The 25,567-nt window shown below is 41.3% G+C and overlaps 1 protein-coding gene across 4 annotated transcripts in view; it reads left to right on the forward strand.

Annotated features, from left to right (window-relative positions):
- The window catches only part of KBTBD12 (kelch repeat and BTB domain containing 12), a 65,529-nt gene that overhangs the window by 6,733 nt on the left and 33,229 nt on the right, over positions 1–25,567 (forward strand). For 3 of the 4 annotated variants that reach the window (XM_029918914.1, XM_029918915.1, XM_029918917.1), the window contains 3 exons: positions 572–1,798; positions 5,254–5,629; positions 8,315–8,465. In XM_029918914.1, coding sequence (XP_029774774.1) covers positions 729–1,798; positions 5,254–5,629; positions 8,315–8,465 — 1,597 coding nt within the window. In that variant the 5' untranslated portion in view covers positions 572–728. The remainder of the gene's footprint in view (positions 1–571; positions 1,799–5,253; positions 5,630–8,314; positions 8,466–25,567) is intronic. The other variant, XM_029918916.1, reaches the window with a different exon arrangement.

Below are 25,567 nucleotides of genomic sequence, written 5' to 3' on the forward strand. Positions count from 1 at the left end.
CAGGCTAGCTTTGGGGTCCTTTCTAAGTTTAAGATGAGTCCATTGTAAGTTTCAAGTACTGTGAATTCTCAGATCAGCAGACACTGGGTTGCACTTTGCAAAGCACTGTTGTGAGTGATTTGCCTCATAGCCAAAGTTTGTGCAAAATTTTAATGGGCTTTTTTTCTCAGCCAGCCTGTTTGGTTTTGTGGCCATTAAACATTCGGGTGCGTTTCTTTGGGAGGATGCACATAACATTTTCAGTGACGCATCTCCTTGGAGAGAAGATTACCTAAGGGCCGTGCCTCCTTTGCTTGCTGGCCAGCTGTATTTGGTAACTGGAAATGTATTTGCAAAACATGCTATCTTATCACCTCTTTCCATTCACCTTGGAATGGAGGACTTTCCAGCCCTCCTAAAACAATCTCTGTTGCTGATTAGGTTAGTGTTGTTAGTTAATAATTCACTGTTTATACAATCCATGGCGTTATTTTTAGATACAAAAGTGGTTGTCTTAAAGTACTCTGTTTGGAATGGATAATATTTATTTATAAATACTTCTTAGTACTCATGCTCTGTATTTAAATTACAGGGGATTTTTTTCTTACAAGAAAACGGATTCTTCTCTCTCCCTCAGGAGTATTAAGGGACATCCCTGTTGCTTTGTGACTCATCAGACATGCAAATAGCCCCACAAGAATCAAGCTAAATTTAAAGAAGACTTAGGTAGAAACATTGAAAAGTGTACCATGGAATGCAAGGCTGCAGGAAAAGAAAAATACCAACATAGCTTGAATTTACTGAATAAAGTTAAGAACATGAGAGAATTAGTGGAAATGATTGACGTAGTGCTCATAGCAGAAGGGGAGACGTTTCCTTGCCACAGGTTGGTCCTGGCTGCGTTCAGTCCTTATTTCAAAGCCATGTTCACCTGTGGACTACTTGAATGTACTCAAAGGGAAGTCATACTTTATGATATTACAGCAGAAAGTGTGTCAGTGATATTGAACTACATGTACAATGCGGCTTTGGAGATCAATAATGCCAATGTTCAGACGGTAGCTATGGCTGCCTATTTTATGCAGATGGAAGAAATCTTTAGCGTGTGTCAAAAATACATGATGGACCACATGGATGCCTCGAATTGTGTAGGTATCTATTATTTCGCCAAGCAGATTGGCGCTGAAGATTTATCTGATCAATCGAAGAAATATTTATATCAGCACTTTGCTGAGGTGAGCTTACACGAAGAAATATTAGAAATTGAAGCACACCAATTTCTGACGCTCATTAAGTCAGATGACCTTAACATATCCAGGGAGGAGAGCATTCTGGACCTAGTCCTTAGATGGGTAAACCATGACCAAGAATTGCGCACTGAGCATCTTGTTGAGCTTCTGAAGCAGGTCAGGCTGGAACTTATAAATCCTTCTTTTTTAAGACAAGCCCTAAAAAGGAACACAATGCTTCTATGCGATGCAGCTTGCATTGACATCATTCAGAATGCATTCAAAGCCATCAAGACCCCCCAGCAGCACTCTCTAAATCTTCGCTATGGCATGGAGACCACTAGTCTCTTGCTTTGCATCGGCAACAATTCTTCCGGAATCAGGTCAAGGCACAGGAACTACGGGGATGCCAGTTTTTGTTACAACCCCGCCTCACGGAAGACCTATTTCATCTCGTCTCCCAAGTATGGAGAGGGCTTGGGAACCGTGTGTGCTGGTGTCGTCACGGAGAACAACACTATAATCGTAGCCGGAGAAGCAAGTGCCTCCAAGCTTTCCAGACAAAAGAACAAGAATGTTGAAATCTATAGGTTTGTGTCTAGCAAACTGTTGTAAATTGGTATTAATTATCGTGCTTTAATTATCTCGACTCTAGCAACAGTAGAAGGAAATACTCCCCAAAGAGGGATCCTGTCTTCAATTACATGTCGTCAAAATTACCCCATAATTACATATTTTACATATATATATATATATATATATATATAATTCATAATGAAATTGCCCACATTCTAAAATTACTTTTCTCCTTTTATTTGTTAAGAGCAAATATCCACTGCTGGATTCCCGTAAGGTAAATGTGTATATATTACGATTCCATTGTCTATTTTCATGCTTCGCCTTCATTACTAATCTATAAGAAAGGGTGTAATTGAAGGGCTCCTGGGTGGCTCAGTTGGTTAAGCGTCTGATTTCAGCTCAGGTCATGATCTCTTGGTTTGTGGGTTCTAGCCCCGCATCAGGCTCTGCGCTGACAATTCAGAGTCTGCTTTGGATTCTTTCACCCTCCCTCTCTTGCCCCTTGTTCTCTCTCTCTCTCTCTCTCTCTCAAAAATAAATAATAAACTTAAAAAAAGTTTGTAACTAGGTTTTGAAGAGCTTGATACAACTTAACAAGAAGAAAAGTTTATTAATACTAATTCCTTTGAACAGATATTTTTAGTTCATAATTCAGAGTAATAAGTAACTTTTTTCTCAACCAAAAATTACTAATTATCTGTCAGTTTTCATTCTGTATCCTTAATTTGTAGATCTTTCCTAAACCTCCAGTAGTGCAAAAGGTTTGTGGTCTAAGAATACTTCAAATCCTAGACTCATAAGAGGAATGAGTATCTGCTAAGAAGTAGCTGTTATCTAGGTGTTGTATGTGAGAAGGATACATCTGTTTACTGTTTACTCAGCAAGTATTCAGTACTCAGTGAGTATTCAGGCCTTCAGCTAACTGGGGAAGCAAGAAATATGTACTTAGAATAAATAGTAGGTAGTAAAGCTCTCCTTCAGTGTCCTCCCCCTCTCAGCTCCCTCTTACAAGGGTTTGTTCAGACTTTTCAGCGAGATAGTATTCTTGGATGGCAAAGTTGGGAGAAAGAATTAAGAAGTCTTATTTTTTTCATCTCTTAACACTCCATTATCTCGTTTAAACTGTAAGTCTGTCCCTCTTTCACTATCACCTCCCCTGGTTGTGACAGGGGAAGGCCTGCAGAGCCCTGGGTGAGTGACCTGGCCCTATGCCCATGGGTGCCAAGCACATCCCTGGGCAGCAACAACAGTCTTCCTTGGAATAATCAGGTACAGACCACAGAGCCAGGATAGCCAAGCCCTCGGTGCCCATCCTGTCATCATAGAGCCTCTGGTACAGGAACCTTGGGTTCTTTAGACTGCTACTTTTCTTCCTCCTCAATATAGTCTGCCATTCTGTCATTATGTTTTTAAGTATATTTACTTATTTTAAGAGAAACCAAGAATGAGCATGGGAGGGGCAGAGAGAGAGAGTAAGAGAGAGAATCCCAAGCAGGCTCCACACTGTCATCACAGAGCCTGATTCGGGGCTTGATCTCGTGAACCATGAGATCATGACCTGAGCCAAAATCAAGTGTCGGACGTTTAACCCACTGAACTGCCAAGGCACCCCTAGTAGGTCATTTTGTTAAAAAAAAAAAAAAAAAAAAAAAAAAAAAGGTCTGCCTTTCCATCTCCTTTAACTCTCCCTCATACTTCGAGATACAAACAGCTGAGGGTCTAAGTGCTGTCTCTACCCTGTCACCCTCTGTGAATGCTGACCCTCTTTGGTCACAATTTTCTTTTTATGTCCTATCCATTTCTCTTAATCCTGTGTCTTATAGTTTTATCTGTCCTTTTCTCCTCCCCATTTTCACTTTAAAATGTTAAAACAAAAACAGATTAGCAAGCTTGCCCAGCAAACATGCACTTCTCAACCCTCATTCTTGGCCTATTTTCCTAAACCGTGTCTCAGTAAGCCAGAACCCCATTTTTTTGGTTCTATCGATATACTTGTAAACTGGCTTTATTTCAGCATCCCCCACCCATGACACCTGATCCTCCTTCCTCTTCTAAAATCCAGTACAATCAAAATACTGGATAAAATGCCAACTGTGATTCTAGGGACTGGTGTCCTACCTAGAATTACACAGACGACACTAGCATGGCGTTTGTTAAGTTTCTGCAGTCAGATGGTGACAGACTAGACATGCGCTCCAGGAAAGGAACGCAGTCTTCCCACTTCCCCATCAAGGTCAAGCCCGAAGTAAGCAGTTATCTCTGGGGAAGAATATAAGAGTTGGCCCAGAACATCAGGGGACACTCCCGTAATCCAATTAACTGCCAAATGTTTGATACAAAGTGAGTAGTCTGTACTTTAAAACTGTACTCTGTACTGAACACTCATGGTGTCTTCATTTGTTTTCCAAACAGAACAACTTTTCTTATTTTCTTGGTTTTGTTTTAGTTTTAAATTCCAGAACACATTCTGGGATTTCCTGGGACAGATCTAATTTCACATCTCACTGTCCCCCTAAGTACTTTTGTACATCTTAGACTCTGTGTCCCAAATCATGATTGGAGAAAACAGACTTCCTATTATCAAGAGGCAAGACAAAGGACACCCACAAGATCATATATTTAGTGACTACATAATGTGCCCCCCCCCACACACAGAGCGTTAGACTCTAGGAGGCATTGCAAAACCAATATCCTGGTGTCTCTACATTCCCAAACCCTTCTCAGATTGATATGCTTATTCATGGAAGAAATTACTGAAATTGCCATACCCAGAGCATTAAGGTAGTTGCTAAATGTTATCAGACACCTACAGGCGCTCTTGACTCTGTTCTCAGCCAGTGAGAACTACAAGAAGAAGCCTTAAAATTCTATACCACATACATTGTCCCATTAAAAATCTCTGAATTGAGATAATTCAAGTTTGCTGGAAAGCTGCCTCCTTTAATGTGGGATTAAAGTGAGACTTCTACTCCACAGACCTTAGTCTTAATATTTTGGCATTTTTCATTTTTACTTATTCCTCCTTGATAGTAAAATTACAAAGGATTTGCTGAAAGATTTCCTATTCTTGATTTGCTTTCCCAGAACTAGGAAATGAAAGCGAGTCCTGGGTGACCTATACTTTGTCAGTATATAATTCCTATAATTCTACTCCTGAAACCAAGACTACCCTATATATTAACTAACTTGAATTTCAATTAAATAAATAAATAATAACAGCTACAGAAATAATCTTCTGCAGCAGAGAGATACGGTTAATTATTTCTATGCACATTGTAGTCTGTCAACCCTTGCGGGAAAAAGGAGCACAAACATCTATTAGTCTCTTAAATGAATGTTCCCTCCTCACGCCAATCGGAGGACCCAGATCGTGTTGTTTATAGCTGGAAAAGAAGCTCAAGTATGTTTCTTGAGTAAGCTGGGTTCCAGTGAACGCTGATGCCGGGTTCCCTCTCTTTATTGGCAGGTATCATGACAGAGGAAACCAGTTTTGGGAGAAGTTATGCACGGCGGAATTTCGAGAGCTCTATGCCCTGGGCTGTGTCGGTAATGACCTCTATGTCATAGGAGGACAGATGAAAGTTAAAAACCAGTATCTCATCACAAACTGTGTCGACAAGTACTCAGCAGAACGGGACAGTTGGAGAAGGGTGTCTCCCCTTCCGTTGCAGCTGGCATGCCATGCCGTAGTGACCGTAAATAATAACCTTTATGTGATCGGAGGCTGGACCCCTCAGGTTAAGGAATTTCCCGCATCCCTAACTGGCATGGCCGTGCTGCATCTGGCTGCTGTGCTGAAAGATGTAGTCATGGAACACCAAACGAGCATGGCTTACATTTGGGTAAAATGCCTTTTATTTTGTAGAATGTTCAACTTAAGAGGGTAAAGTGTTAAAGCCGTTTAGAAGAATGAGTTTTAAAGTGTGTTATTCATAGATATGACTTCATTCAGTATTCATGCTCTGCTCTTTATAATCCTGCCCATTCTTGCTAACTATGAAAGATGCTGATGCTGCGGAATTATCTGTAGGGCATCTAAGTAAGAGGCAGAGAAGCTGGATCCTCAGGCTGCTTCTGTCTGCTTAACAGTTGTGTGAGTGGAGGCCAGTAAACTCTTAGGTCTTTTGCGAGTTTAAAGTTCTTACTCTGACTGGGGAACCAGAATACCTGACCTGTGAAGGTACTATCATTGCCACTAAAGTATGTTGTCATTGTAAATACTTCCTGCCTTTGCTGGGCACCGGCAGGAACAGGGATACCGTTGGCACTAAAGTCCTGCCCGGAGATGGCAAGCCAGGATTGCAAAGTCAGTGGAGTGTGACCACAGGGGCCCTTCCTTCTGTCCCTGGCTGTCCCTTCCAGTGCTTTGAGCTCTCACCGCAGTAGCTGCCTTCTGCCCTGGCCTGCCAGTCATCCTCGTAAAATCTCCTCTCTCTAGCCTGCTGTCCATCCTCAGGACAAAACACCAACTTCTTTCGGCCTCTGTGACTCCTTGGTTTGAAAATTCCGTTCAGGATCACACTGATGCTTTCTGCATTCACTTCCTGAGCTTGGATTTTGCCGTGTATCATACATGTTTTTAAAACTTAAACCCCACATTTAACGCTTTGTGAGATGTGTCCTGCGCATCAAGCAGCAGCACAGATTTAATCACAGCGAGTAGCAGCGACCTGGCTGATTATGGGTAGTTAAGCTTTTCAGAGCGATCCATTTTATAGTTAACAACAATAGAAGCTTTCCTTTGGTTTTCTTTCGACTAAAATAGAGAACAAATACTTAACAATGAGAAGGAAAATTAAAACAATAAAGTCAGCATGTGTTACTGTGTAATGTCTTCACACAGTGGCACCAGAATATTTACTGTGCAACAGAAGCGCTGGCCTGCCCGTAGTAACACAGTGCATTAGACTGCGAGCTAGCACTGGGTTTGTGATTGCCTCACAGGGATCGTAACCCCTGGAGGAGTTAAAGTAATTAAATTAATTGCAACTTTCATAAGTACAGAAATTATTTCTGTGTCAAACACCTGCATCCAAAACAAAAGCCATTTAAGCTTCCTTAGACCGGGGCCATAAAAGTTCTTGACACATTGAAAACAAAACACATCACTTCACCTGAAGTTTATGATTAGGGAAAACCATATTGTCATGTCTAAGAATAAACAGTTCAATTTGTACTTTCTAGTCACAAAAAATATATATGTACATAAATAGATACATTAAGATAACTGCAAATAACTTATATTAATCCATAAATCTTAAAAATTGAGTTCAGGGGTGCCTGGGTGGCTCAGTCAGCTAAGCATCTGACTTCGGCTTAGTCATGATCTCACAGTTTGTGGGTTCGAGCCCCACGTTGGGCTCTGTGCTGCCAGCTCAGAGCCTGGAGCCTGTCTTCAGATTCTGTGTCTCCCCCTCTCTGACCCTCCCCTATTCATGCTGTCTTTCTCTCTCTCTCTCTCTCTCTCTCTCTCAAAGATAAATAAAAATAGGGACGCCTGGGTGGCTCAGTTGGTTAAGTGTCCGACTTTGGCTCAGGTCATGATCTCATGGTTTGTGGGTTTGAGCCCCACATCGGGCTCCGTGCTGACAGCTTAGAGCCTGGAGCCTGTCTTCGGATTCTATGTCTCCCTCTCTTTCTGACCCTCCCCTGCTCATGCTGTCTCTCACTCTCTCTCAAGAATAAATAAGACATTTAAAAAATTTTAAATAAATCAATAAAAATAAAACATTTAAAAAAATAAAGTTTAAAGAAAAACTGAGTTCAGACCATCCTCATATAGGTCATAATTATAGTGTAAAAATACTCTAATTACTAAAATACTAAAATATCTTCATAATTTTGTTCCATTTGGATTAGAAAAATATTACAAAGAAACATGCCTTATGAATTATCAAAATTAGTCTCTTGCAAATATTTTTAAATGCCAGCACACCAAAGTTTGCTGAAGTAAAATTGCACTTTAAATACTATTCAGGAGGGGCATTTGGGTGGCTCAGTTGGTTGAGCATCCAAGTTGGGCTCAGGTCATGATCTCACAGTTTGTGGGTTCAAGCCCCACATCGGGCTCTGTGCTGACAGCTCAGAGCCTGGAGCCTGCTTCCGATTCTGTGTGTCCTTCTCTCTCTGCCCCTCCCCTGCTCAGGATCTGTCTCTCTCTGTCTCGCAAAAATAAATAAATGTTTAAAAAAAAAGTTTAAATACTGTTCAGGAAAGTTTGGTTTCATTTCTAAGGGCTCTGCAGTCCCTTAATTGTCTAAAAAAGTTCGGTCTTGTCTCATTGCTAAGATCACAGATTATTCCTGTAACCAGACACCCTAGCTCCATTACTACAAAATACGAATTCCTCCAACATTGACTGAGTGCTCTTCACCCCACGCCACAGGATCTGATGTGTTTGCAAGTGTGAGTCACAACAGCTAACTTCTATTCATCTCCTTGGCTGCCTGCTTCGAAATATTGCATTCGCGTACTCACAAAGGTTCCTAAATGGCATGTTATCCCATCGGCTGTCCTATTTCACATAGGTGGATCTTCCCGATGAAGAACCAGACCGACTAAGCAACCGAGTGCTGCGGTATGACCCCAGCCAAGACCAGTGGACAGAGCGGGCGCCCATGAAGTTCTCTAAGTACCGATTCAGCACAGCCGTCGTCAACAGTGAGATTTATGTTTTGGGTAAGAAGAAGCAGATTGCTAAAAGAGTATAACTATGTTTATTTTCCTGAGCAGTTCGCCTCCGTAGAAACGACATGGTCTTCCTTGCTCTTGTATCCCCATTCAGATGTCTCTACAATAGCCAAAAATGTTCTTTTGTTTCTTGTTTTCCTAGCGCATGGTCAGATAAGACTAAATGAAAGTCCACTGACTTACCAAAAGCAAATTTATTTGTATGGAATTTTCAAGTCCCTTGGAATGCCAGAACAGTAGTGATACATCTTTATATATACTATCTACTAAGATATTTGAAATGGGAATAAGCCTTTGCCCACCTTTAGTTGATGAAACTTGGGTTTTCGCAACCAGCTGTGATTATCTGTGCTACTAGAAGATTCGGCCACTATAGGTAAGACTCCAGTTATGCCAGCCCCCTGTATTGTGGCTCTCCCATCAAATTCCTGGAAGGGTGTTACCAAATGATTCTCATCTGAATGCATTTGTTTCTTATTTCCTAAATATGTGTGCTCTTGTCCTAACCAGTAGGGATTGGTGAAAGACTGGTTCATATCCACTAAAGGGGGTAGAAATTCTAGGATATCTCCTATGTTTCCCCTATCCTTCTTCACTCCTTGTTTTTTCCTCTTTCATTATGTCCTTGGCTCTTCTAAGTACATTCCATCTCCTCCCCAGCACCCCCGCCCCCCGCTGCCCTGCTCCTGTGTGGGAAGGGGTGAGACTGGGACAAGGGAGCCAACTGGGCTGGCACCTGACTGGCATGCCAGTATTCTTTACTTCACCCCACCCACATTGACGACTAACTGGCAGAAACACAGGGAAGGTGATGGGCACCAAAAAGATGACAAAGAGAAAATATGAGATATGGGCTCAGAGCAGACCAAGTATTTGAATAACTCTTTTTTTTTTTTTTTTGCTAAAAGGAAGCCGTTATCTCTTGGCTGCGTGCACAGCATGAAGCAAAATAATTAATGCACTCAAATATTAATAGTTTTATAATTTTAATAACATTATGCAACATAATTTACAACTACCAACTTAGTTATGAGACTCATAATTATAATCAAGTTTTTCCTCTGGAAATATATTTGTTCCTTGGTTATAACCATATGCTGTGCCATAGGCCCAGAAGAGACCATCTCTAAACTAGAATAGATTGCCTAGGATCGATATGTAACTCTGGGGAGGGAAGGGCCGATCTCCTAATTATGTTAAAGTTAGAGGTAGTCAAAAGAGGGATAAAAATGATATATTAATTGAACAAAAATGAGATTTTCCCTAATGTGGAGCCACAGCTAGGCTAGATGTTGAGATAAAAATGTAAATTTTTGTTTGTTTGTTTTGGGTAAGTTAAATAGGGGAAAGGAACCTTAGAGACAAACTCTGGAGCTTACGCTTCCTGGCATGAACAAATGTCCACTAGCTGAATGAAAGGAGGTAGATGTTAAAGGACCCGTAAGATTTGGGTAGGTTAGGAGAGAAAAGAGCACACCCAGGAAGAGAGAGCATGCGGAGGGGCAGGAAAGAAAACGAGTAGAGAGAAAGCAGAAGGAGAGGTTTGGAGGCGAGAATGAAGGTTGTAAGAAGAGAGAATGAAAGGAGAGTGAGTAAATGAGCCTGTGGGGGGCAGGGAGCTGTGGGACATAGAGGGTTTACAAGTAAATTGGGAGCCAGTTACCAAGACCTATAGTAGAGAATCAAGAGACTAATAGTAAGTGGTGAGAAACTATGCAGATGCAACATGACTAAAGAATGTCTGGGGAACATTGGTGAGGCAAGGATTAGAGAACACATCAATGGTGAGAGGAAACTGGATATGGAAAAAACCAATCCGGAAGGCTTTTGGAGTAGCTTAGGATCTAGTTTCTGAATATTCAGAACAGAGAACCGGACTCATAATCACACAAACAAATGTCACCATCTTGTAAAACTCAAACCAAAAGAGTCAACATTCCCAACATTTGCTACTTAAAACCCAAATATACTTACCAGTTTTGAAATGGAATGAAAATTCAGCTGTTTCAGTTTTTCTGTGGTAGCTTTAGTTCAGATATCATTGGTCACAGGATGTGTAACTGGAATTTGGGCAAATACCATGGAGACCCCTAAAACCTTGTCAGTTTCAGTGGTTCACACAGGAGCCTCACAATCATTTGTTGTTTTAGCGAAAGCCCTGTCTGCTTTCGGGAGTCTGCATGTGCCCCACTGTGATGGGAGTCACTGCCAGTTATTATAACAATAACCCCCCCTCCTGGTACCTGTAATGGATTTAATTACTTACTATCTCCTAGGTAATAGGAAGCCACCCCAAAATAACAACCTCTGAAATCTCCTTTCCCATAGAAGCTGTGTGGTAAATTGGGGAAGGTATTGGAATTCCTTCCAGCTTTGGAATTGAGTATATCTGCATTGAGATCCTGGTCTCATCATTTATTACCTCCTTGTAATTGGCCGAGTAAATATTTTTTTCCTAATATTAAAATTAGAACGCCTACCTCTTATGAGGGTCAAGTGTAAATAAAACAAGGTATGTAAAATCCCTACAAGGTAAGTGTTCAGACATTATTATAACTACTGTATTTTTTTTTTAGCTCCTTTGTTTTAGAGACACTTCACTGAATTCTTTGCATAAAAAAGTTCACTTAATGGTCATAAAAAACTGATAGAGTATTAACTATTCTGTATGGCAGACTAGATATCCAGACTGATTCTCCCACTGAAAATACCAAAAAAAAATATTGAGAAAACATTTTTTAAATTTTCTGAGAAGCTTCTATGCTCTGTGTGGCCATAAGAATGGAGCAGGCCAACAGCAAAGGGAAAGCAGGAGGCTGCCAGCTACTGAAATGAGTTGACACCCTCTCCCCACAAAGCAATGATAAAACCAGAGTTTTCAAAACAACCATATCAGGTCTCTAGAAACCAACCAAAGACAGAAAAATGAGAAGAGCTTAGCTTCTCAAAACTGCTGAACTTGACGTGAGTCTTCAGGCCATCCTTGGCTTTCTTTCCTGAACCGCCCCAGTTCCCCACCCCACTTGATTCAGCACGGTACTTCTACCAGACTGGGCTGTCTATGGAACCTAGCAGCTTTGTTGGACAGAGGGGGCTGACACATTTGGGAGTGACGGGTGGGAAACCCACACTCACAGTGACAAATGGGGAAAGCCTACACCTTTCCTAAGCTAAGCTTTTAGTCTTGGTTGGGACAGCAGCAGATAAGAGAATTAGCCAGAAATTTAATAGGGATCGTCCATGGAAATCCTGGAAATGAGAGTCATAGAGGGGCTTGATAAATTCTCCACACATCCCTAGAGACTAGGGACAGACATGCAGCCCATAAGAGGATACAAGTTCTTCACACATTCCTGGGTGACTGGGAGGCTGAGCACATGCGCAGAGATGGGAGAAAGCCAGGCAGAAGGTAAAAGTCATGGCAGGCTTGAAAACTACCTGAGCTTTGAATGTGCTCCCAGCCTTCACATAGACCCACCGAGCAAGGCTGGAAGCCTTACCAATGATTGACTGCAAACAATTAGCCATTGACTAGACCTGAGCTCTGAAGAAATAAGAGTAACCCCAATGCTAAAGAGAGTGAGAATTTTTAAAAATGAAGCAGAGATGGAAGCAAACCACAGGGGAGGCATATTCAGTCTGAGCAAATTACTTAAAAACAAAAACAGCCACAACAGCAAAAAAAGAAAAAAAAATACCCCGGGGAGGGAAATAAAATTAAAAGTGGCGACAATATATTATTTGAAATGTCTAGTTACCAACAAAAATTTACAGCACATTCAAAGAAAAACAAACAGGGACGTGAAACCCATGCTGGAGCGGGGGCATGGGTGCATTAAAAAAAGTCTGTCTCTGAGTGGATATGGGATGTTGGATATGGGATTTCATTTATAACATTCCAAAAAATAAATCGCCAGGCTTAAAAGCTTTCACTGGCAAATTTAAGAATGAAATAACACCAATTCTTCAACCTCTTTCAGAACAGATAGGAGGAGGAAACACTCAACAACTAATTTTATGAGCCAGCTTTACCTGATATGAAACCAAAGATTACACAGAAAAAGAAAATTACAGACCAATCTTCCTCATGAACATAGACACAAAAATCCTCAAGAAAATAACATCAAGTTAAACCCAGCAATACATAAAAACAGTAACAAACCATGACCAAAAATTAGTATTATCCTGGAAAGGTGCAGTCCGTTCAGCATCCTGAATTTAATCAATGGAATCTACTGTATGAAGTCTGTAAAAGAAATCTCCCAATCATGTCAACAGATGCAGAAAAATCATTTGAAAAAATATATAACAACCATTCATGATTAGAAACTCTCAGGCACTTGGGTGGCTCAGTCAGTTGAGTGTCTGACTTCAGCTCAGGTCATGATCTCACAGCTTGTGAGTTTGAGGCCAACATGAGGTCCTGTGCGGACAGCTCAGAGCCTGGAGCCTGCTTTGGATTCTGTGTCTCCCTCTCTGTCTTTCCCTACCTTGCTTGAACTGTCTCTCTCCCTCAAAAATAAATAAACATTAAAAAAAAGTTAAAAAAAAAAACTCAGCAAACTAGAGAGAGAAGGGAACTTAATCAGCTTCTCAGAGAAATTACAGTTAACAATTATTCTAAATGGAAGAATTAAGTGCTTTTCCCCTAAGTTCATGTTTAAGGGAAGGATGTCCACTGTCACTCTCCAACATTATACCAGAAGTCTTAATGCAATGAAGAAAGAAAAACAAATAAAACATAGGCAAAGGACAAAGAAGAAAGGATAGTCTTTCAACAAATAGCATTGGTGTGCTAGTGAATGTTGAGAGATTCTGTCTTTGAAGATTGGGCATCCATTGGTCACGGAGCCAAACTAACTGCCCAAGTTTATGTCTCTCCTGCATTCTGGCTGTTGTCATTGCTTGAAAATGATATTACAAATCTCCAACCACAACTCCTAACATCTGTGTTTCTCTTCCTGCCAAATAGAGGCTATCTCTACCTAACAACTTCCTGCCATCGAGTAAAAAACAGAAGTTCTATCCATGCTTTCCCTTTACCTCTTCTTCCTCCTGACAGACCCTGGTTCTTTTCTCATCTTTGTGGCATGACATGCCTCTTTCTCTCAGGAACTGTAACTAATAAATTCTTATTTCCATGCCATTGACCTCTCTATATCATCACTCAGTTCCCACCTCTATAAATCAAAATCCTATACAATCAAGACAGTTGGAACAATTGGATATGGAAGAGAAGAACAAAGAATTTCAGTCTAAACCTCAGAACTTACCCAAAAATTAACTGAAAATAGATCGTATATATAAATGTAAAACACAAGAATTTAAAACTTCCAGGGTAATAGGGAAGAAGATCTTCATGACCTTGAGATATGCAGAGTTCTTACATCTGGCATCAAAACCTCAACTGTGAAAGAAAATACTGATATATTAGACTTTTTCACAACTTCAAAGCTTTGCTCTATGAAACACACTGTTAAGAAAATAAAGACACACTGCAGAGGGGAAATATTTATAAATCACATGTCTGACAAAAGAACTTTTGTCCAGCATATACAAAGAATTCTCAAAGCTCTGCAACAACAACTATAACAACAAAAACAACCCCCAGAGACAAAAAAAAAAAAAAAAAGAGCAAAATACATGGACATATAATTTGCCCAAAGAGGATATGAAGATGGCAAATGTATGATAAAATTTTCAGCATTATTCATTAGGAAAATGAAAATCAAAATCAAATAGGAAAATATATCATTTACAATAGTATAAAAATACAAGTGTTCAGGAATAAACCTAACAAAAGCAGTACGAGTCCTCTTTGGAGAAAATTATAAGACTTTACTGAAGACCTTGAGGAACACCCCAATATGTGGGGGAAAAAAAACACAATACTCATTAACCAAAGCGCTCAATCTTATAAATATGTTAATTCTTCCCAGAATATAGAGCACCCTCAAACTTTGAAATGATTTTTTAACTTGACAGGCTGATTCTAAAACATTAAATTATGAAGGATAATAATAGTTAAGATATCTTTAAGAAGAAGAAAGTGGTGGGCCCCTTCCCTGGGTGGCTCAGTCGGATAAGTGTCTGACTTTGCTTTGTCTCAGGTCATGATCTCGCACTTCGTGAGTTCAAGCCCCACTTTGGGCTCTGTGCTGGCACCTCAGAGCCTGGAACCTGCTTCAGATCTTGTGTCTGTCTCTCTTTCTCTCTCAGAAATAAACACAATTTTTTTTAAATGAAGAATGTGGGATGGCATCCTGTATCAAATATTAATACATATTATAAAGCTATAATATTTAGAGCAATGTAACATTTGTATAAGGATAGGAAAATACTCCAGTGGAACAGAAAAAAGCCCGAGGAACTTGACATCACAGACACAGTATTGAAGATCAGCAGAGAAAGGTTGATAAATGGTGCTAGGACAATTAGGTATATGTATGAGGGAGAGATGAAATTACAGCTCTATCTACTGCTATTCATGAAAATTATGTATATTTTAGATTGAACAAGACCTAAATCTGAAAGGCAGAATTATAAGGTGTATTACAAGTGTGTCTTTTAGACCATGTACATTTCACATAATTAGTCATGTAGTTGAATTTAAGTTAACATCTGGCAACTTGGTTTTATATGTCCTATCTTTTGTTTATTTCATTATTCCTCTTTTCTTGCCTCCTTTTGGATTATTTTTATTCTTTTAAAATTATACAGTCATATAATTTTTCAGTACTGGCCCAGGGAATTTAAGATGTATTCCAGACATTGGATTCTACCCTTACCTGAATCCTTTTACCACTTCTGTAAGAACCTAGCCATAGTTTAACTTCATCCCCTCTACCCATTGGACTTTGGTTGTCATGTGCTCCAGATACCCTTATTTTGTGGTTATTGTTGCTGCTGCTGCTGCTGCTGCTGCTGCTGCTGCTGCTGCTGCTGTTTAAACAATCTTTGGTAGCTGTTCACAAAATTGCTAGATGCAATGCTCTTCATTCCTACCTTACATTACAGGCTTCCTTCCAACCTTCCAATGAAGAGCAATTATTTCAGTCTAAAGAATTGTCTTTAATATTCCTAGTAGTGCAAGTCTGCTGGTCATGAATTCTCTTGGCTTTTGATTGTCTGCACAGAGTTTTATGTTGTCTTCATTTTTGAAGCAAATGTTTTGCTGGTTAGAGAATTCCAGGCTGGCAAGTTTCCTTTTAGCACTTTATGTCAGCATCTGACTTTCATCGTTTCTGTTTAAAAAGCCAATAGTCTTACTGTGGTTCCTTTAAAGGTAATGTATGCTTTCTGGCTTCCTTTAAGATTTTCTCTTCACTTTTGTTTTCAGGGATTTCACTGATATCTGCCTGAGTGTGATGTCTTTTTTTTTTTTTTTTCATTCTGTTTGGGGTTGACTGAACTTTTGGAATTTATAGATTGATGTTTTCATTGGTTTAGGGGAAATCTTTGGCCATTATCTTGTTGAATATGGCTTCCATTTTGTTCTCTCCCTTCTTTCCTTTTGTGAGACTCCAATTAGCTGTACGTTAGACCTTTACATGTGGGCCATGTGTCTCTGACGATCTTATCTGGATTCTCCTTTCCTACTTTTTTCTTCCTGTACTTTAATTGAATAATTTTATTGAACTATCTTCAGATTCACTTACTCCATCTTCCACTATATTCAGGCTGCTATTAACTATCCTATGAATTCTTATTTTCTGATATGATTTTTGGTTTGTTTCCAGAATGCCCACCTTATTCTTTTTCATAAATTCCAATTCTTTGGTAAATTTCTCCAGTTTTTTCATTCTCTTTGTCAAAGATCTTTTCTTCTATTTAATCTTATTAATAATTTTATTGATCTGCTGATTCCAAGATTTGGATAATTCATGAATCTGCTTCTATTATGTTTTTTTTTCTTTTATCAATCCTATTTTCCTGCCTACTCACATGTCTGGTAATTATTCATTGTATACTGAACAATGGGAAAGAACCAAAGAGGTTCCCAATGCTGTCCTCCACCAGGCAACACACTGCCCTTACAGAGCAAGGGACCAGTCACCTCAGTCCAACCAGGGGTGAGCAGGGCCAGGGCTGGGTTGCAGCCTTCGTAACACTCAGTTCACCTGTTGTTTGTCCCTGTTCCCTGGTCATGGTCCTTCCAGGCTTTGGACTGATAGCTTCATGGATCCCTGTGTCCTCTCTCCTGAAGGACTGTAGAGATTCAGCTCTTCCCTTCAGATTGTGTTAGCTTTGCTAATTTGTTGTTGTTGTTCTTGTTGCCTTTCTGAACAGTTTCAAAAGCTTGATGGCATCTCACAAGAGAGACTTCTGGCTGGTGCCGGGCACCTTGCTTCAGTCAGATTTGGTCTCCTACCCCCCATGCAGCTCCAGGAAATTTCTCTCTGACCATAGAAAGTATTTGGCCCAGAATCCCAGACTGCCTTATTAACTCCACATTTTTGAGTAAAGAAATGGCCATGTGTGGGAAATTCCTCTTTGCAGATCCTCTAATTTTCAGTCTGTCACGTGGACCCCACAAGGCTGCCCCTGCCCCCCACCTTGGTTTCTCTTTCTCTCCCTATAATCTCTCTGTGTCCATTCCAGTTCTTTGCCTCGGTCCAGAATTAGCAAGTACCCCAGGTGTAGAAAATGGCTGGAAAGGGCTCGTTCCTCTCTGGCATTTTAGTTCATCAGTCCTTGTTGTTTCCACACCTCTCTAACATCCTTAAAAATATGATTTCTTTCTGGGGCACCTGGGTGGCTCAGTCATTTAAATATCCGACATCAGCTCAGGTCATGGTCTCACCGTCTATGGGTTAGAGCCCCACGTCAGGCTCTGTGCTGACAGCTCAGAGCCTGGAGCCTGCTCCAGATTCTGTGTCTCCCTCTCCCTCTACCCCTTCCCTGCTCGCTCTCTGCCTCTCTCTCTCAAAATAAAAAATAAAGACATAAAAAAATTTTTTTAATTTAAAAAATACTATTTCTTTCAACAACTCATTTTTTACTCATTGCATTAGGATCATAACCTGCCATGACCTACTGCTACATCTCACCAGGAAATGGAAAAATTATTGCTGTGCTTCGTTTTTGTAGATGCAGTTATGTTTGTAGGAGATGTTTGTGTTGCACTTTTGCAGAAGGGAAAGAACAAGATCTCGGGTAAGTATCTTATTCCCACGTACAGCTCTCAGAAGGCATAGCAGAATCAGAACCAGTCATGTGACAGCAGAGCCTCACTTTCGGCCACTGTGCTGTTCCTTCCTTCCTTCCATCAAGGTTCCTGATTTCGATCCTGCCATTCAACTCAGGCTGCTTCAGTAGCCATCATCAGTGGTTGTCAGAGGCCCTTAGGGAAGTGCCTCGTTCTGTCTGTCCCTTGAGTCAGCTGAGGGCTCCCCAGCGAGTCATGTGTTGGACGGTGCTGGCCCTGCAACTCTCTGCTTTCAAGATTAAGGCTGTATGGTTTCAGTATTTCCTTCTCTCCTGGCAAAAATCCCAAGCTAGAGTCTCTCCACAGGAGCTGCCCTAGGAGATCTGGCTCGCCCTTGTGTAAGCATGTAAGATCTATGATATTTCTCCATACCTGGAAGAATGAGGTAAATCAGAAACTCACATGCTCTAGCCAAGATCACGACCTCTCATCTGTAAGTCCTGAATGAACAGGACCTGCAAGCGCTTCTCACAAAATCCAAGCTGAGAAACAGAATGATTGAATTTTTTCATTTTTTTTTTTTTAGAGAGAGAAAGAGTGTGTGAGCCAGAGAACAGGAGAGGAACAGAGGGATGAAGGAGAGGGGGTGGAGAGAGGGAGAGAATCTTAAGCAGGCTTCATGCTCAGTCTGGATCTTCACACAGGACTTGATCCCATGACCCCAGGATCATGACCTGAGATGAAATTAAAGTCAGATGTTCAACCAACTGAGCCACGCAGGCACCGCCAGCATGGTTGAATATTTGAAGTTAAAGTTCTAAGAGGGTCTTTTAAGGAATTCTCACTCTTTAGAGACTGAAGCCAGGGAGATCTCTGCTGCTTTTCAGCACCTGCAGTTTCATCACAACACAGTTGATGTCCAAGCCAGATGGTGAGCCAGAGAAAGGAGAGGAGCTGAAAATCAAATTATCTATTTTTGCCCTCTGACTGAATAACTTTTGTTCATGGTTTGCCAGGGTAGTCGCTACATTATAGCCTAGGTAGAATGTGGATTTTTATTCTCTGGGCTTGCTTTCCTCCCTCTTAGCATAAGAATTTAAGAATTAGCTTTATAGTTTGAGCCGCTGGGTTTGAATAAGACTATAATGTGGTTTTTTGTCACCTTTGTAGTGTTTCTAAGCCTGATAGAGTAATATTTGCAGTATGTACAAAACAAAATTATAAACTCCTTATCAGACACAGTGTTTGCTAATATTTCCTCCTGTCCCACAGGGGGCCTTTTCACTCTGTTAATTGTCTTTGTTGTACAGAAACTTTTGGCTTGATGTGGTCCCAGCTGTTTATTTTTGTTTTGGTTGCCTATGCTCCTGGTGTGGTACCCATGAAAGCGCTGTAAAACCAGTGTCACGAAGCCTTTCTCGTAACTATCCTTCTAGGAGTTTTATGGTTGGACAACTTACATTTATGTCTCTAATCCATTTTGAGTTTGGTTTGGGGTATGGTATGGATGATGGTTTAATTTCAATTTCTTGCATGCAGATAAGTATTGGCAAGGATGTGAAGTAATTGGAACACTGGCATGCTGTTATTAAGAAGGCAAGATGTGTAGCCACTATGGAAAATAGTACAGGAAGTTTTGTTCCTCAAAAAATTAAAAATAGAAATACCAGGGACACCTGGGTGTCTCAGTTGGTTGGGCATCTGACTTTGGCTCAGGTCGTGATCTCACAGTTTGTGAGTCCAAGCCCTGTGTCGGACTCTGTGATGACATCTCAGAGCCTGGAACCTGCTTCAGATTCTCTCTCTCTCTCAAAAATAACCATTAAAAATTTTTTAATAGAAATACTATGTGATCCATCAATCCCATATCTGAGTATTTATCCAAATATTTGAAATTAGAATTTCAAGGGTGCCTGGGTGGCTCAGTTGGTTGAACATCCGACTTCAGCTGGTCATGATCTCATGGTTTGTGGGTTCGAGCCCCGCATCAGGCTTTGTACTGACAGCTAGCTCAGAGCCTGGAGCCTGCTTCAGATTCTGTATCTCCCTCTCTCTCTGACCCTCCCCTGCTCGCACTGGCTCTCTCTGTCTCTCAAAAATAAATAAAAAGCATAAATTTAAAAAAAAGAAATTAGAATTTCAAAAAGATACTAGCACCCTAATGTTCATTGAAGCACTGTTCACAGTAGCCAAGATATGGAAACAACCTAAGTTTTCATTGAGAGATGAATGGATAAAATGTAGCACATACACACAATGGAATACTATGCAGCCTTTAAAAAGAAGGAAATTATGTAATATCAAAAACATGGATGAACCTTGAGGATATTATGCTAAGTGAAATAAGCCAGTCACAGAAAGATTTCACTTTTCTGAGGTCTCTAAAATGGTAAAAATCACAGAAAGAAAGAGTGGAATGGTATGACCAGAGGCCAGGGGGTGGAGAGGGGGATGGAAATGGAGGTTATTAATCAATGGGCATAGATTTTCAGTTAAGCAAGATGAATATGGTATAGAGAGCTACTGTACAGCAGTGTACCTAGAATCAGGAATACTGTGTGGCACGCTTAAAAGTGTGTTTAAAGGATAGATCTCATGGTAAGTGTTCTTACCAAAATAAAAATTTCAAAAACCAAAATTACAAAACATGCCATTGAGCTAAGAAAGATGTAAAGGGGTAGGGGAAACACACATAGTAAGGAAAGAAAATATGGTATACAAATTCAAAATTAGTACAGTGAGGGAAGTGGGGAAGAGGCAGCAAGGCCTGGGCTAAGGCGGAAGGAGAAGCCTCAAGAGACATATGAATTAAAACAGTTCTTAGGAACTAGATAAATGAAAATGAACAAACAACCAGGGGAAGGTAAGGCTTTCTAAATGACAGATAAAATTCATCTAAGTAACATTGGCATCAGCGAGACTAATAGTTTCCACTGGAGAGATACTGCATTTTCTCATCATACTGTAATTTGATTCAACAAATACTTGTTGGGCATAGAATATGTCAGACCCTGGGCTGAGTGCTGAGGATCTAGAAATGGAAGACAAACCCTATTCCCAGAAGGAACTCATGGACCAGAATTAGATACAGTCAGATTAGTCATGCATATGGTTAAGTGCACACCTATGGGGACATATGGAGGGTCAACTCAGTCTCTGTACAGGTAGGACTTAGTCAGAGAAGGAACAGGGGAAGGAGGCTTGGCACTAGGGACAACAGAAGTCAAAGCGTGGTAGAGAGAGATTTGGTTGAGTTGCTCTAATTGTTCATTTCATGAGTGCATAGTCAGTCTGTTTCTCAAATGTCAATTACTGATCACTGTTAAAGGATGAGACCAGCACTCAGTATCTTGGAATCAAAAAAGCTAAATATATTGATTACATTCCTGCAGGAACAGTTAACTGGTGGGAGAGCTTCTCAATGAACAAAGCTGACTGATAAATCATTTAGGATGGTGGGCAGGAGCCCAAAACACTATTTTGGATTAGTGTTGTTACCAAGGTGGGGACTGGTTCAGAAGGATGGTTTGTGTCCATTACAGAGGCTGTGGTGGGTGGAGTCCGTCCTGGCAGAGGAGTCCCTAGAGTGAGTCAGCTTCAGACTGGCTTCCGCTCAGAGCGCGAGGGCCCAGCTGCCTGTTTCCAGAGCACGTTCAGTGAAGCAAGTTGTCATTGACTGGTTAACCAGGTTGCAAACCACTTCCAATACTGACTTGTTACCACGGCTCTAGAGCAGCTGGGATTTTCCTCGCAGTGTGGAACTTCGATATATTGTCCCTCGTCCCTTCTAGTCTTATCAGCCTAAGCAAAAGGAGAGAGCTTCAGGGCTGTCCAGACAACCTGCACTATTGTCGATTCTTCTTGAAGAGGTTTTACTTGTGGGTCTGATTTCTAATTTGCTTGTCAATCAGCCTGAATTCGTCCTGTTTTGGTCTTCAAATCATTTGTTGAAACGTGGTAGGACAAGTGGCCGTGTAGGTTTAAGACTGGATACATAGCAAGCTATGTGATCTACAGGTATAACGAAGTATTACAAAAAGGGAGTGGAAGGCATACTCATGGCACAATCTAGACTCTTCTAGGCCTGGCCATCCAAACAAGGCCCAGCAACTCCCTGAATCTTAACAGTTCAGAACAGAAATTATTCTACGTCTCCTGTGGTGTTAATTGAGGTGCAAAATGAAGTGTTAGCAGTGGCACAGACTCTTGTTGGTTAGCAATGGAGAAACCAAAGACTGTGCTAATTTCCACAACTATTCAGCAAAGTAATTTTAACCAGCTTGTTTACTATTTTCTGTATCAGACAAAGCAAGGGAGAAATATTCAAGGGTCACTTGAGTTGAGCAGCACCTGGGGATGGGATTGTCATCCTCAGAAATCTGTCCCACCAGTGCAGGGAGGGTTCTAGCCCTTCAGAATCTTTACAAGAAGACATGGCCTCCAGAGAGTGGTACACCTGGTCTACCTAAAGGACTAATAGAACAATTGGTCCTGGTCCTGGATCAGCATCGAAGTTCCTACACAGAAAAAAGAACCTGAGTGCTGCGGTAGAGATATGATCAGAGGTTGATTGGGGCTGGAGGTAGTTTGTCTTTAGGGCTCATGATAAACAGTCACTATTCCTTCCTGTTAAGTAACAGAATTCAACCAGTAAATCTGACGATCTAACTGGCTTTATTAAACGAATCCGGCAGCACCGTATCTCCCACGTGGAGAGGCGCTAGGAGAGCGGGACTGAACGGAAACTTGTTCTAGCCCAGCATGGGGGCAAGAAAGTTATTAGCTTTCTAGGGGTGGGAAGCAAAGTGCCCGATCATGCAGATGACCTCCTCTTTCCTTGGGGGCTGGCGAGGACTTGGGTGCGGACTCACTGGCAGGGACTGAAGAATTCTTGACTGCCCAGCTAAGACTACATTTCTAGGGGAGGTTGAAACTGCAATTAGATTATGTGTTCAGCCCTGATGGGAGAACTTGGCCTAAATGACACCATTTTGGGCCTTGTGTTTTGTGTGGGTTGTTGGTTCAACAATCTCAAGAACATTGTTATCCCTCTCTCTCAGTGCAAGGACTTTTTTTTTCATTTTTTTTATCATGTCCTTATTGGTAACATCAGTTTGACATATCTGATAGGAATACCTAAAATTCTCTGCAAAAGCAGTAGTTTGGGAGAGGTAAATTAAAAAGTTAGGATGGTCATCAGCCCTTAGTAAACCAGTAAAGAGGGAAAAAAAATGTGGCGAAAGGGATAAAGAAGTGCATAAAGAAGGGCCTGACAGTGGTTTTAGTAGAGTCTGGTCCTGATGGTCTGAGTCTAAGTGATGCAGTTTTGAGTGGTGGTTGGGGGTCCAGAGCTGATGGCTGAGAAAGGATTCTTGAGACATCTTTGGTACAAGAAAGGTGATTGCATTAAAGTACGGGGACAGGACCCATGGGTAGAAAGAGCAGCACTGAGATGTGTTGGGTGACTGATTATATATAAACCTTCAGGTTGGGTGGGGGTTAGGGATAGCAAGAGTCTCTAAGGAAGTTTGGAAGCACAGTTTCCAGGACTTTGATGGGCTCGCTGTTGCTAGGGAAATGCCACTTCTTACTGTTTAGTAAAAGCTCAGTCAGATAGTTGTATGTCTGGCGGCCATAAGCTTGGAGTACGACTGCCAACATACATGGGAGGGGGGCAGGTAGAGATAAAGGAAGTTTCCAAAGGAATATTTATATGTTAAAGTAGACTTACAGGACCCCAGGGGGCCAGGATAATGTTAAGCTAAGGTTGCCTTTTGGCCTGAGCAAAGTGTCATCATCATCTAGGCAGCTGAGCTCCGAGAGGGCAGTCCCTCTGCCTGTTTCAAGGACTTGTCAATGGGCTGCAGGCAGTAAGGGAATTTTTCATTTGCCTTAGTTTCCCACATCCTAAGGAGGCCCCAAGGAGTAAATGCTTCTGGGTGTTATCTGGAGAGCCTTACTTTAAGATCCCCAGTGGCTGGCTCTCCAGTCCTCCTGCTCTTTCTCAAGCTCTTTGAAAATGGTCAGCCCATCTTAGAGATCTTCCAAATCAGCAATTTTTTTATTCCAGTTTATTTTTCTGAGACCCCTTTTTCCTGTTTGAGTCCATTCACAGAAAGAGAAGACAAGCCTTACTTTACCTTAACTAATGGATGTACTTCTGAAAATTGTTTGGAAGTTTCCTAAAAGTTTTTTTTTTAACTCTCCTATTGATTCTCCTTTATGATGTTGACCATTTTACTATTACTTATCCAGCACTATTTAGATAATTACACGGACAAAGGCCCTGTCCACAAAAAGTTTATTACCTTCCTTGTCGAGTAAAATATACCTTTAAATAAGTAGGTAATCCCCCTTGACAGCCCATGTCCTGAGCAGTGCCTGTACTGTTTCCCAGGCATTGGAAAAGGAAAGACTCTATCGAGTTACATTTTCCAAATAATTGGTGCCAGCACCTTTTCGTGCCAACATCTGATAACATTTTTAACTATACGAAAATGTTTCAAGTTATCACACTTTTCTCTGCCTCCTGAAAAACAATTTCTTTGGAGGAAAGTAATTTGTGTTGAAGAATTACTAAATGCTGGTGCCTTGCATCGTCTGAGTTCTCACAATGTCTGACAGAGGTGACATCTCTGCTTATTTTTATCATATGAATTGTGCGATTAAATCTGGGGTTCAACCCCAAATCTGCCCCATGTCAAGGTTAAAATAACTTGTATAGATAATTATTACGAGCATCAAAAACTGTACCAGTCTGTACGTGATCGGCCGTGAATCAGGTAGAGCTAGAAGGCCAGCGGTCACTGTGTTGTGACGGTCCTTCTTTCCTTCCCATGCTCAGGTGCCATTTCTTCTCCTCCCTTGTCTTCCCCAAGCTGGGTATGAAGATCGCTCGGGCAGACGATTGTGTGTTCACACGGATTGTGTGGCCGTGGGCCTTTGACAATGTCTCCAGTTTTCTTCAGAATGAAATTCAAGGCCCCTATCATATACCACCACTCACTCACTTTACTCTGTTCCACATTGGCATTTGTGTTCTGCGAGGTGACTTGAAATCTGGCTTCCGGTTAAATGAGGGGTGAGTGTGGCAGGTGGAGGTCTGGGGGCCTGAGAGTCCTAATAAGCATCTAACCACCCTGGGGAGAGATTTAGGCATGAGGCGGGCATCTGGCTCATTTTGGTTAATAATGGCCCTACCTTCACTTTTTTATAGTTTTACAAATCTGAGTTAACGCCGTCTGTAACGAGATTTTCCAGGTTTCTTCTTTACCTCACATAAGTCATAGAAAGGCAAGGTCCTTCTGCAGACACATCCTATCTCTGCAACTTACTAATGCCATGCCCTTTGGAGCAAGTTGCTTAACTGTTGGTCTGTCTTCTTCATAAAATAAGGATGATAATAATACACCATCATCTCATGCAGTTGCGAAGCTTGAGAGTGTCCTGTCAAATGAAGACTACTGGGCCTGGCACAGTGTGCAAGAAATCAGAGTTTTCATGATAGTTATTATGATTAGTTGTAATAAGTGACAAGCGGCCCAGTTACACCTCAGTCCCCCGAAAGGTCGGCCCAATCCTTGCCTAACGTCAGTGGCCTGAGCTGCCCCCGCTCCCCCCTGACAGGTCCCCGTGCTGGGCGCAGGGCCCAGCTGAGGAGCCGTCCTTGGGATGCGGTCACTCTGGCCTCACGCACTGGGGTCAGAGGTCTGTCTCTGTCCATTTTTCCCATCCCCTTCCTTTGCAAATACACACCAATGACACTGCATGTCCACACAGCCTGCTTTTCTGTGTGGAGCAGGTACACATCTTCATGTGAGAGGCTCTTGGAAAATCCTGTCCAGAATGAATTCTTTCCAGTTGAATGACTGCACATTGTGGCCAAGGCGGACCCCAGGGTTTGATATGAGCTATTGGCTTCTGTTAGCATCTGTGCCACATT

This window comes from Suricata suricatta, chromosome 12 (assembly GCF_006229205.1).
Source record: "Suricata suricatta isolate VVHF042 chromosome 12, meerkat_22Aug2017_6uvM2_HiC, whole genome shotgun sequence".
In the NCBI taxonomy this organism is placed as follows: Eukaryota; Metazoa; Chordata; class Mammalia; order Carnivora; family Herpestidae; genus Suricata; species Suricata suricatta.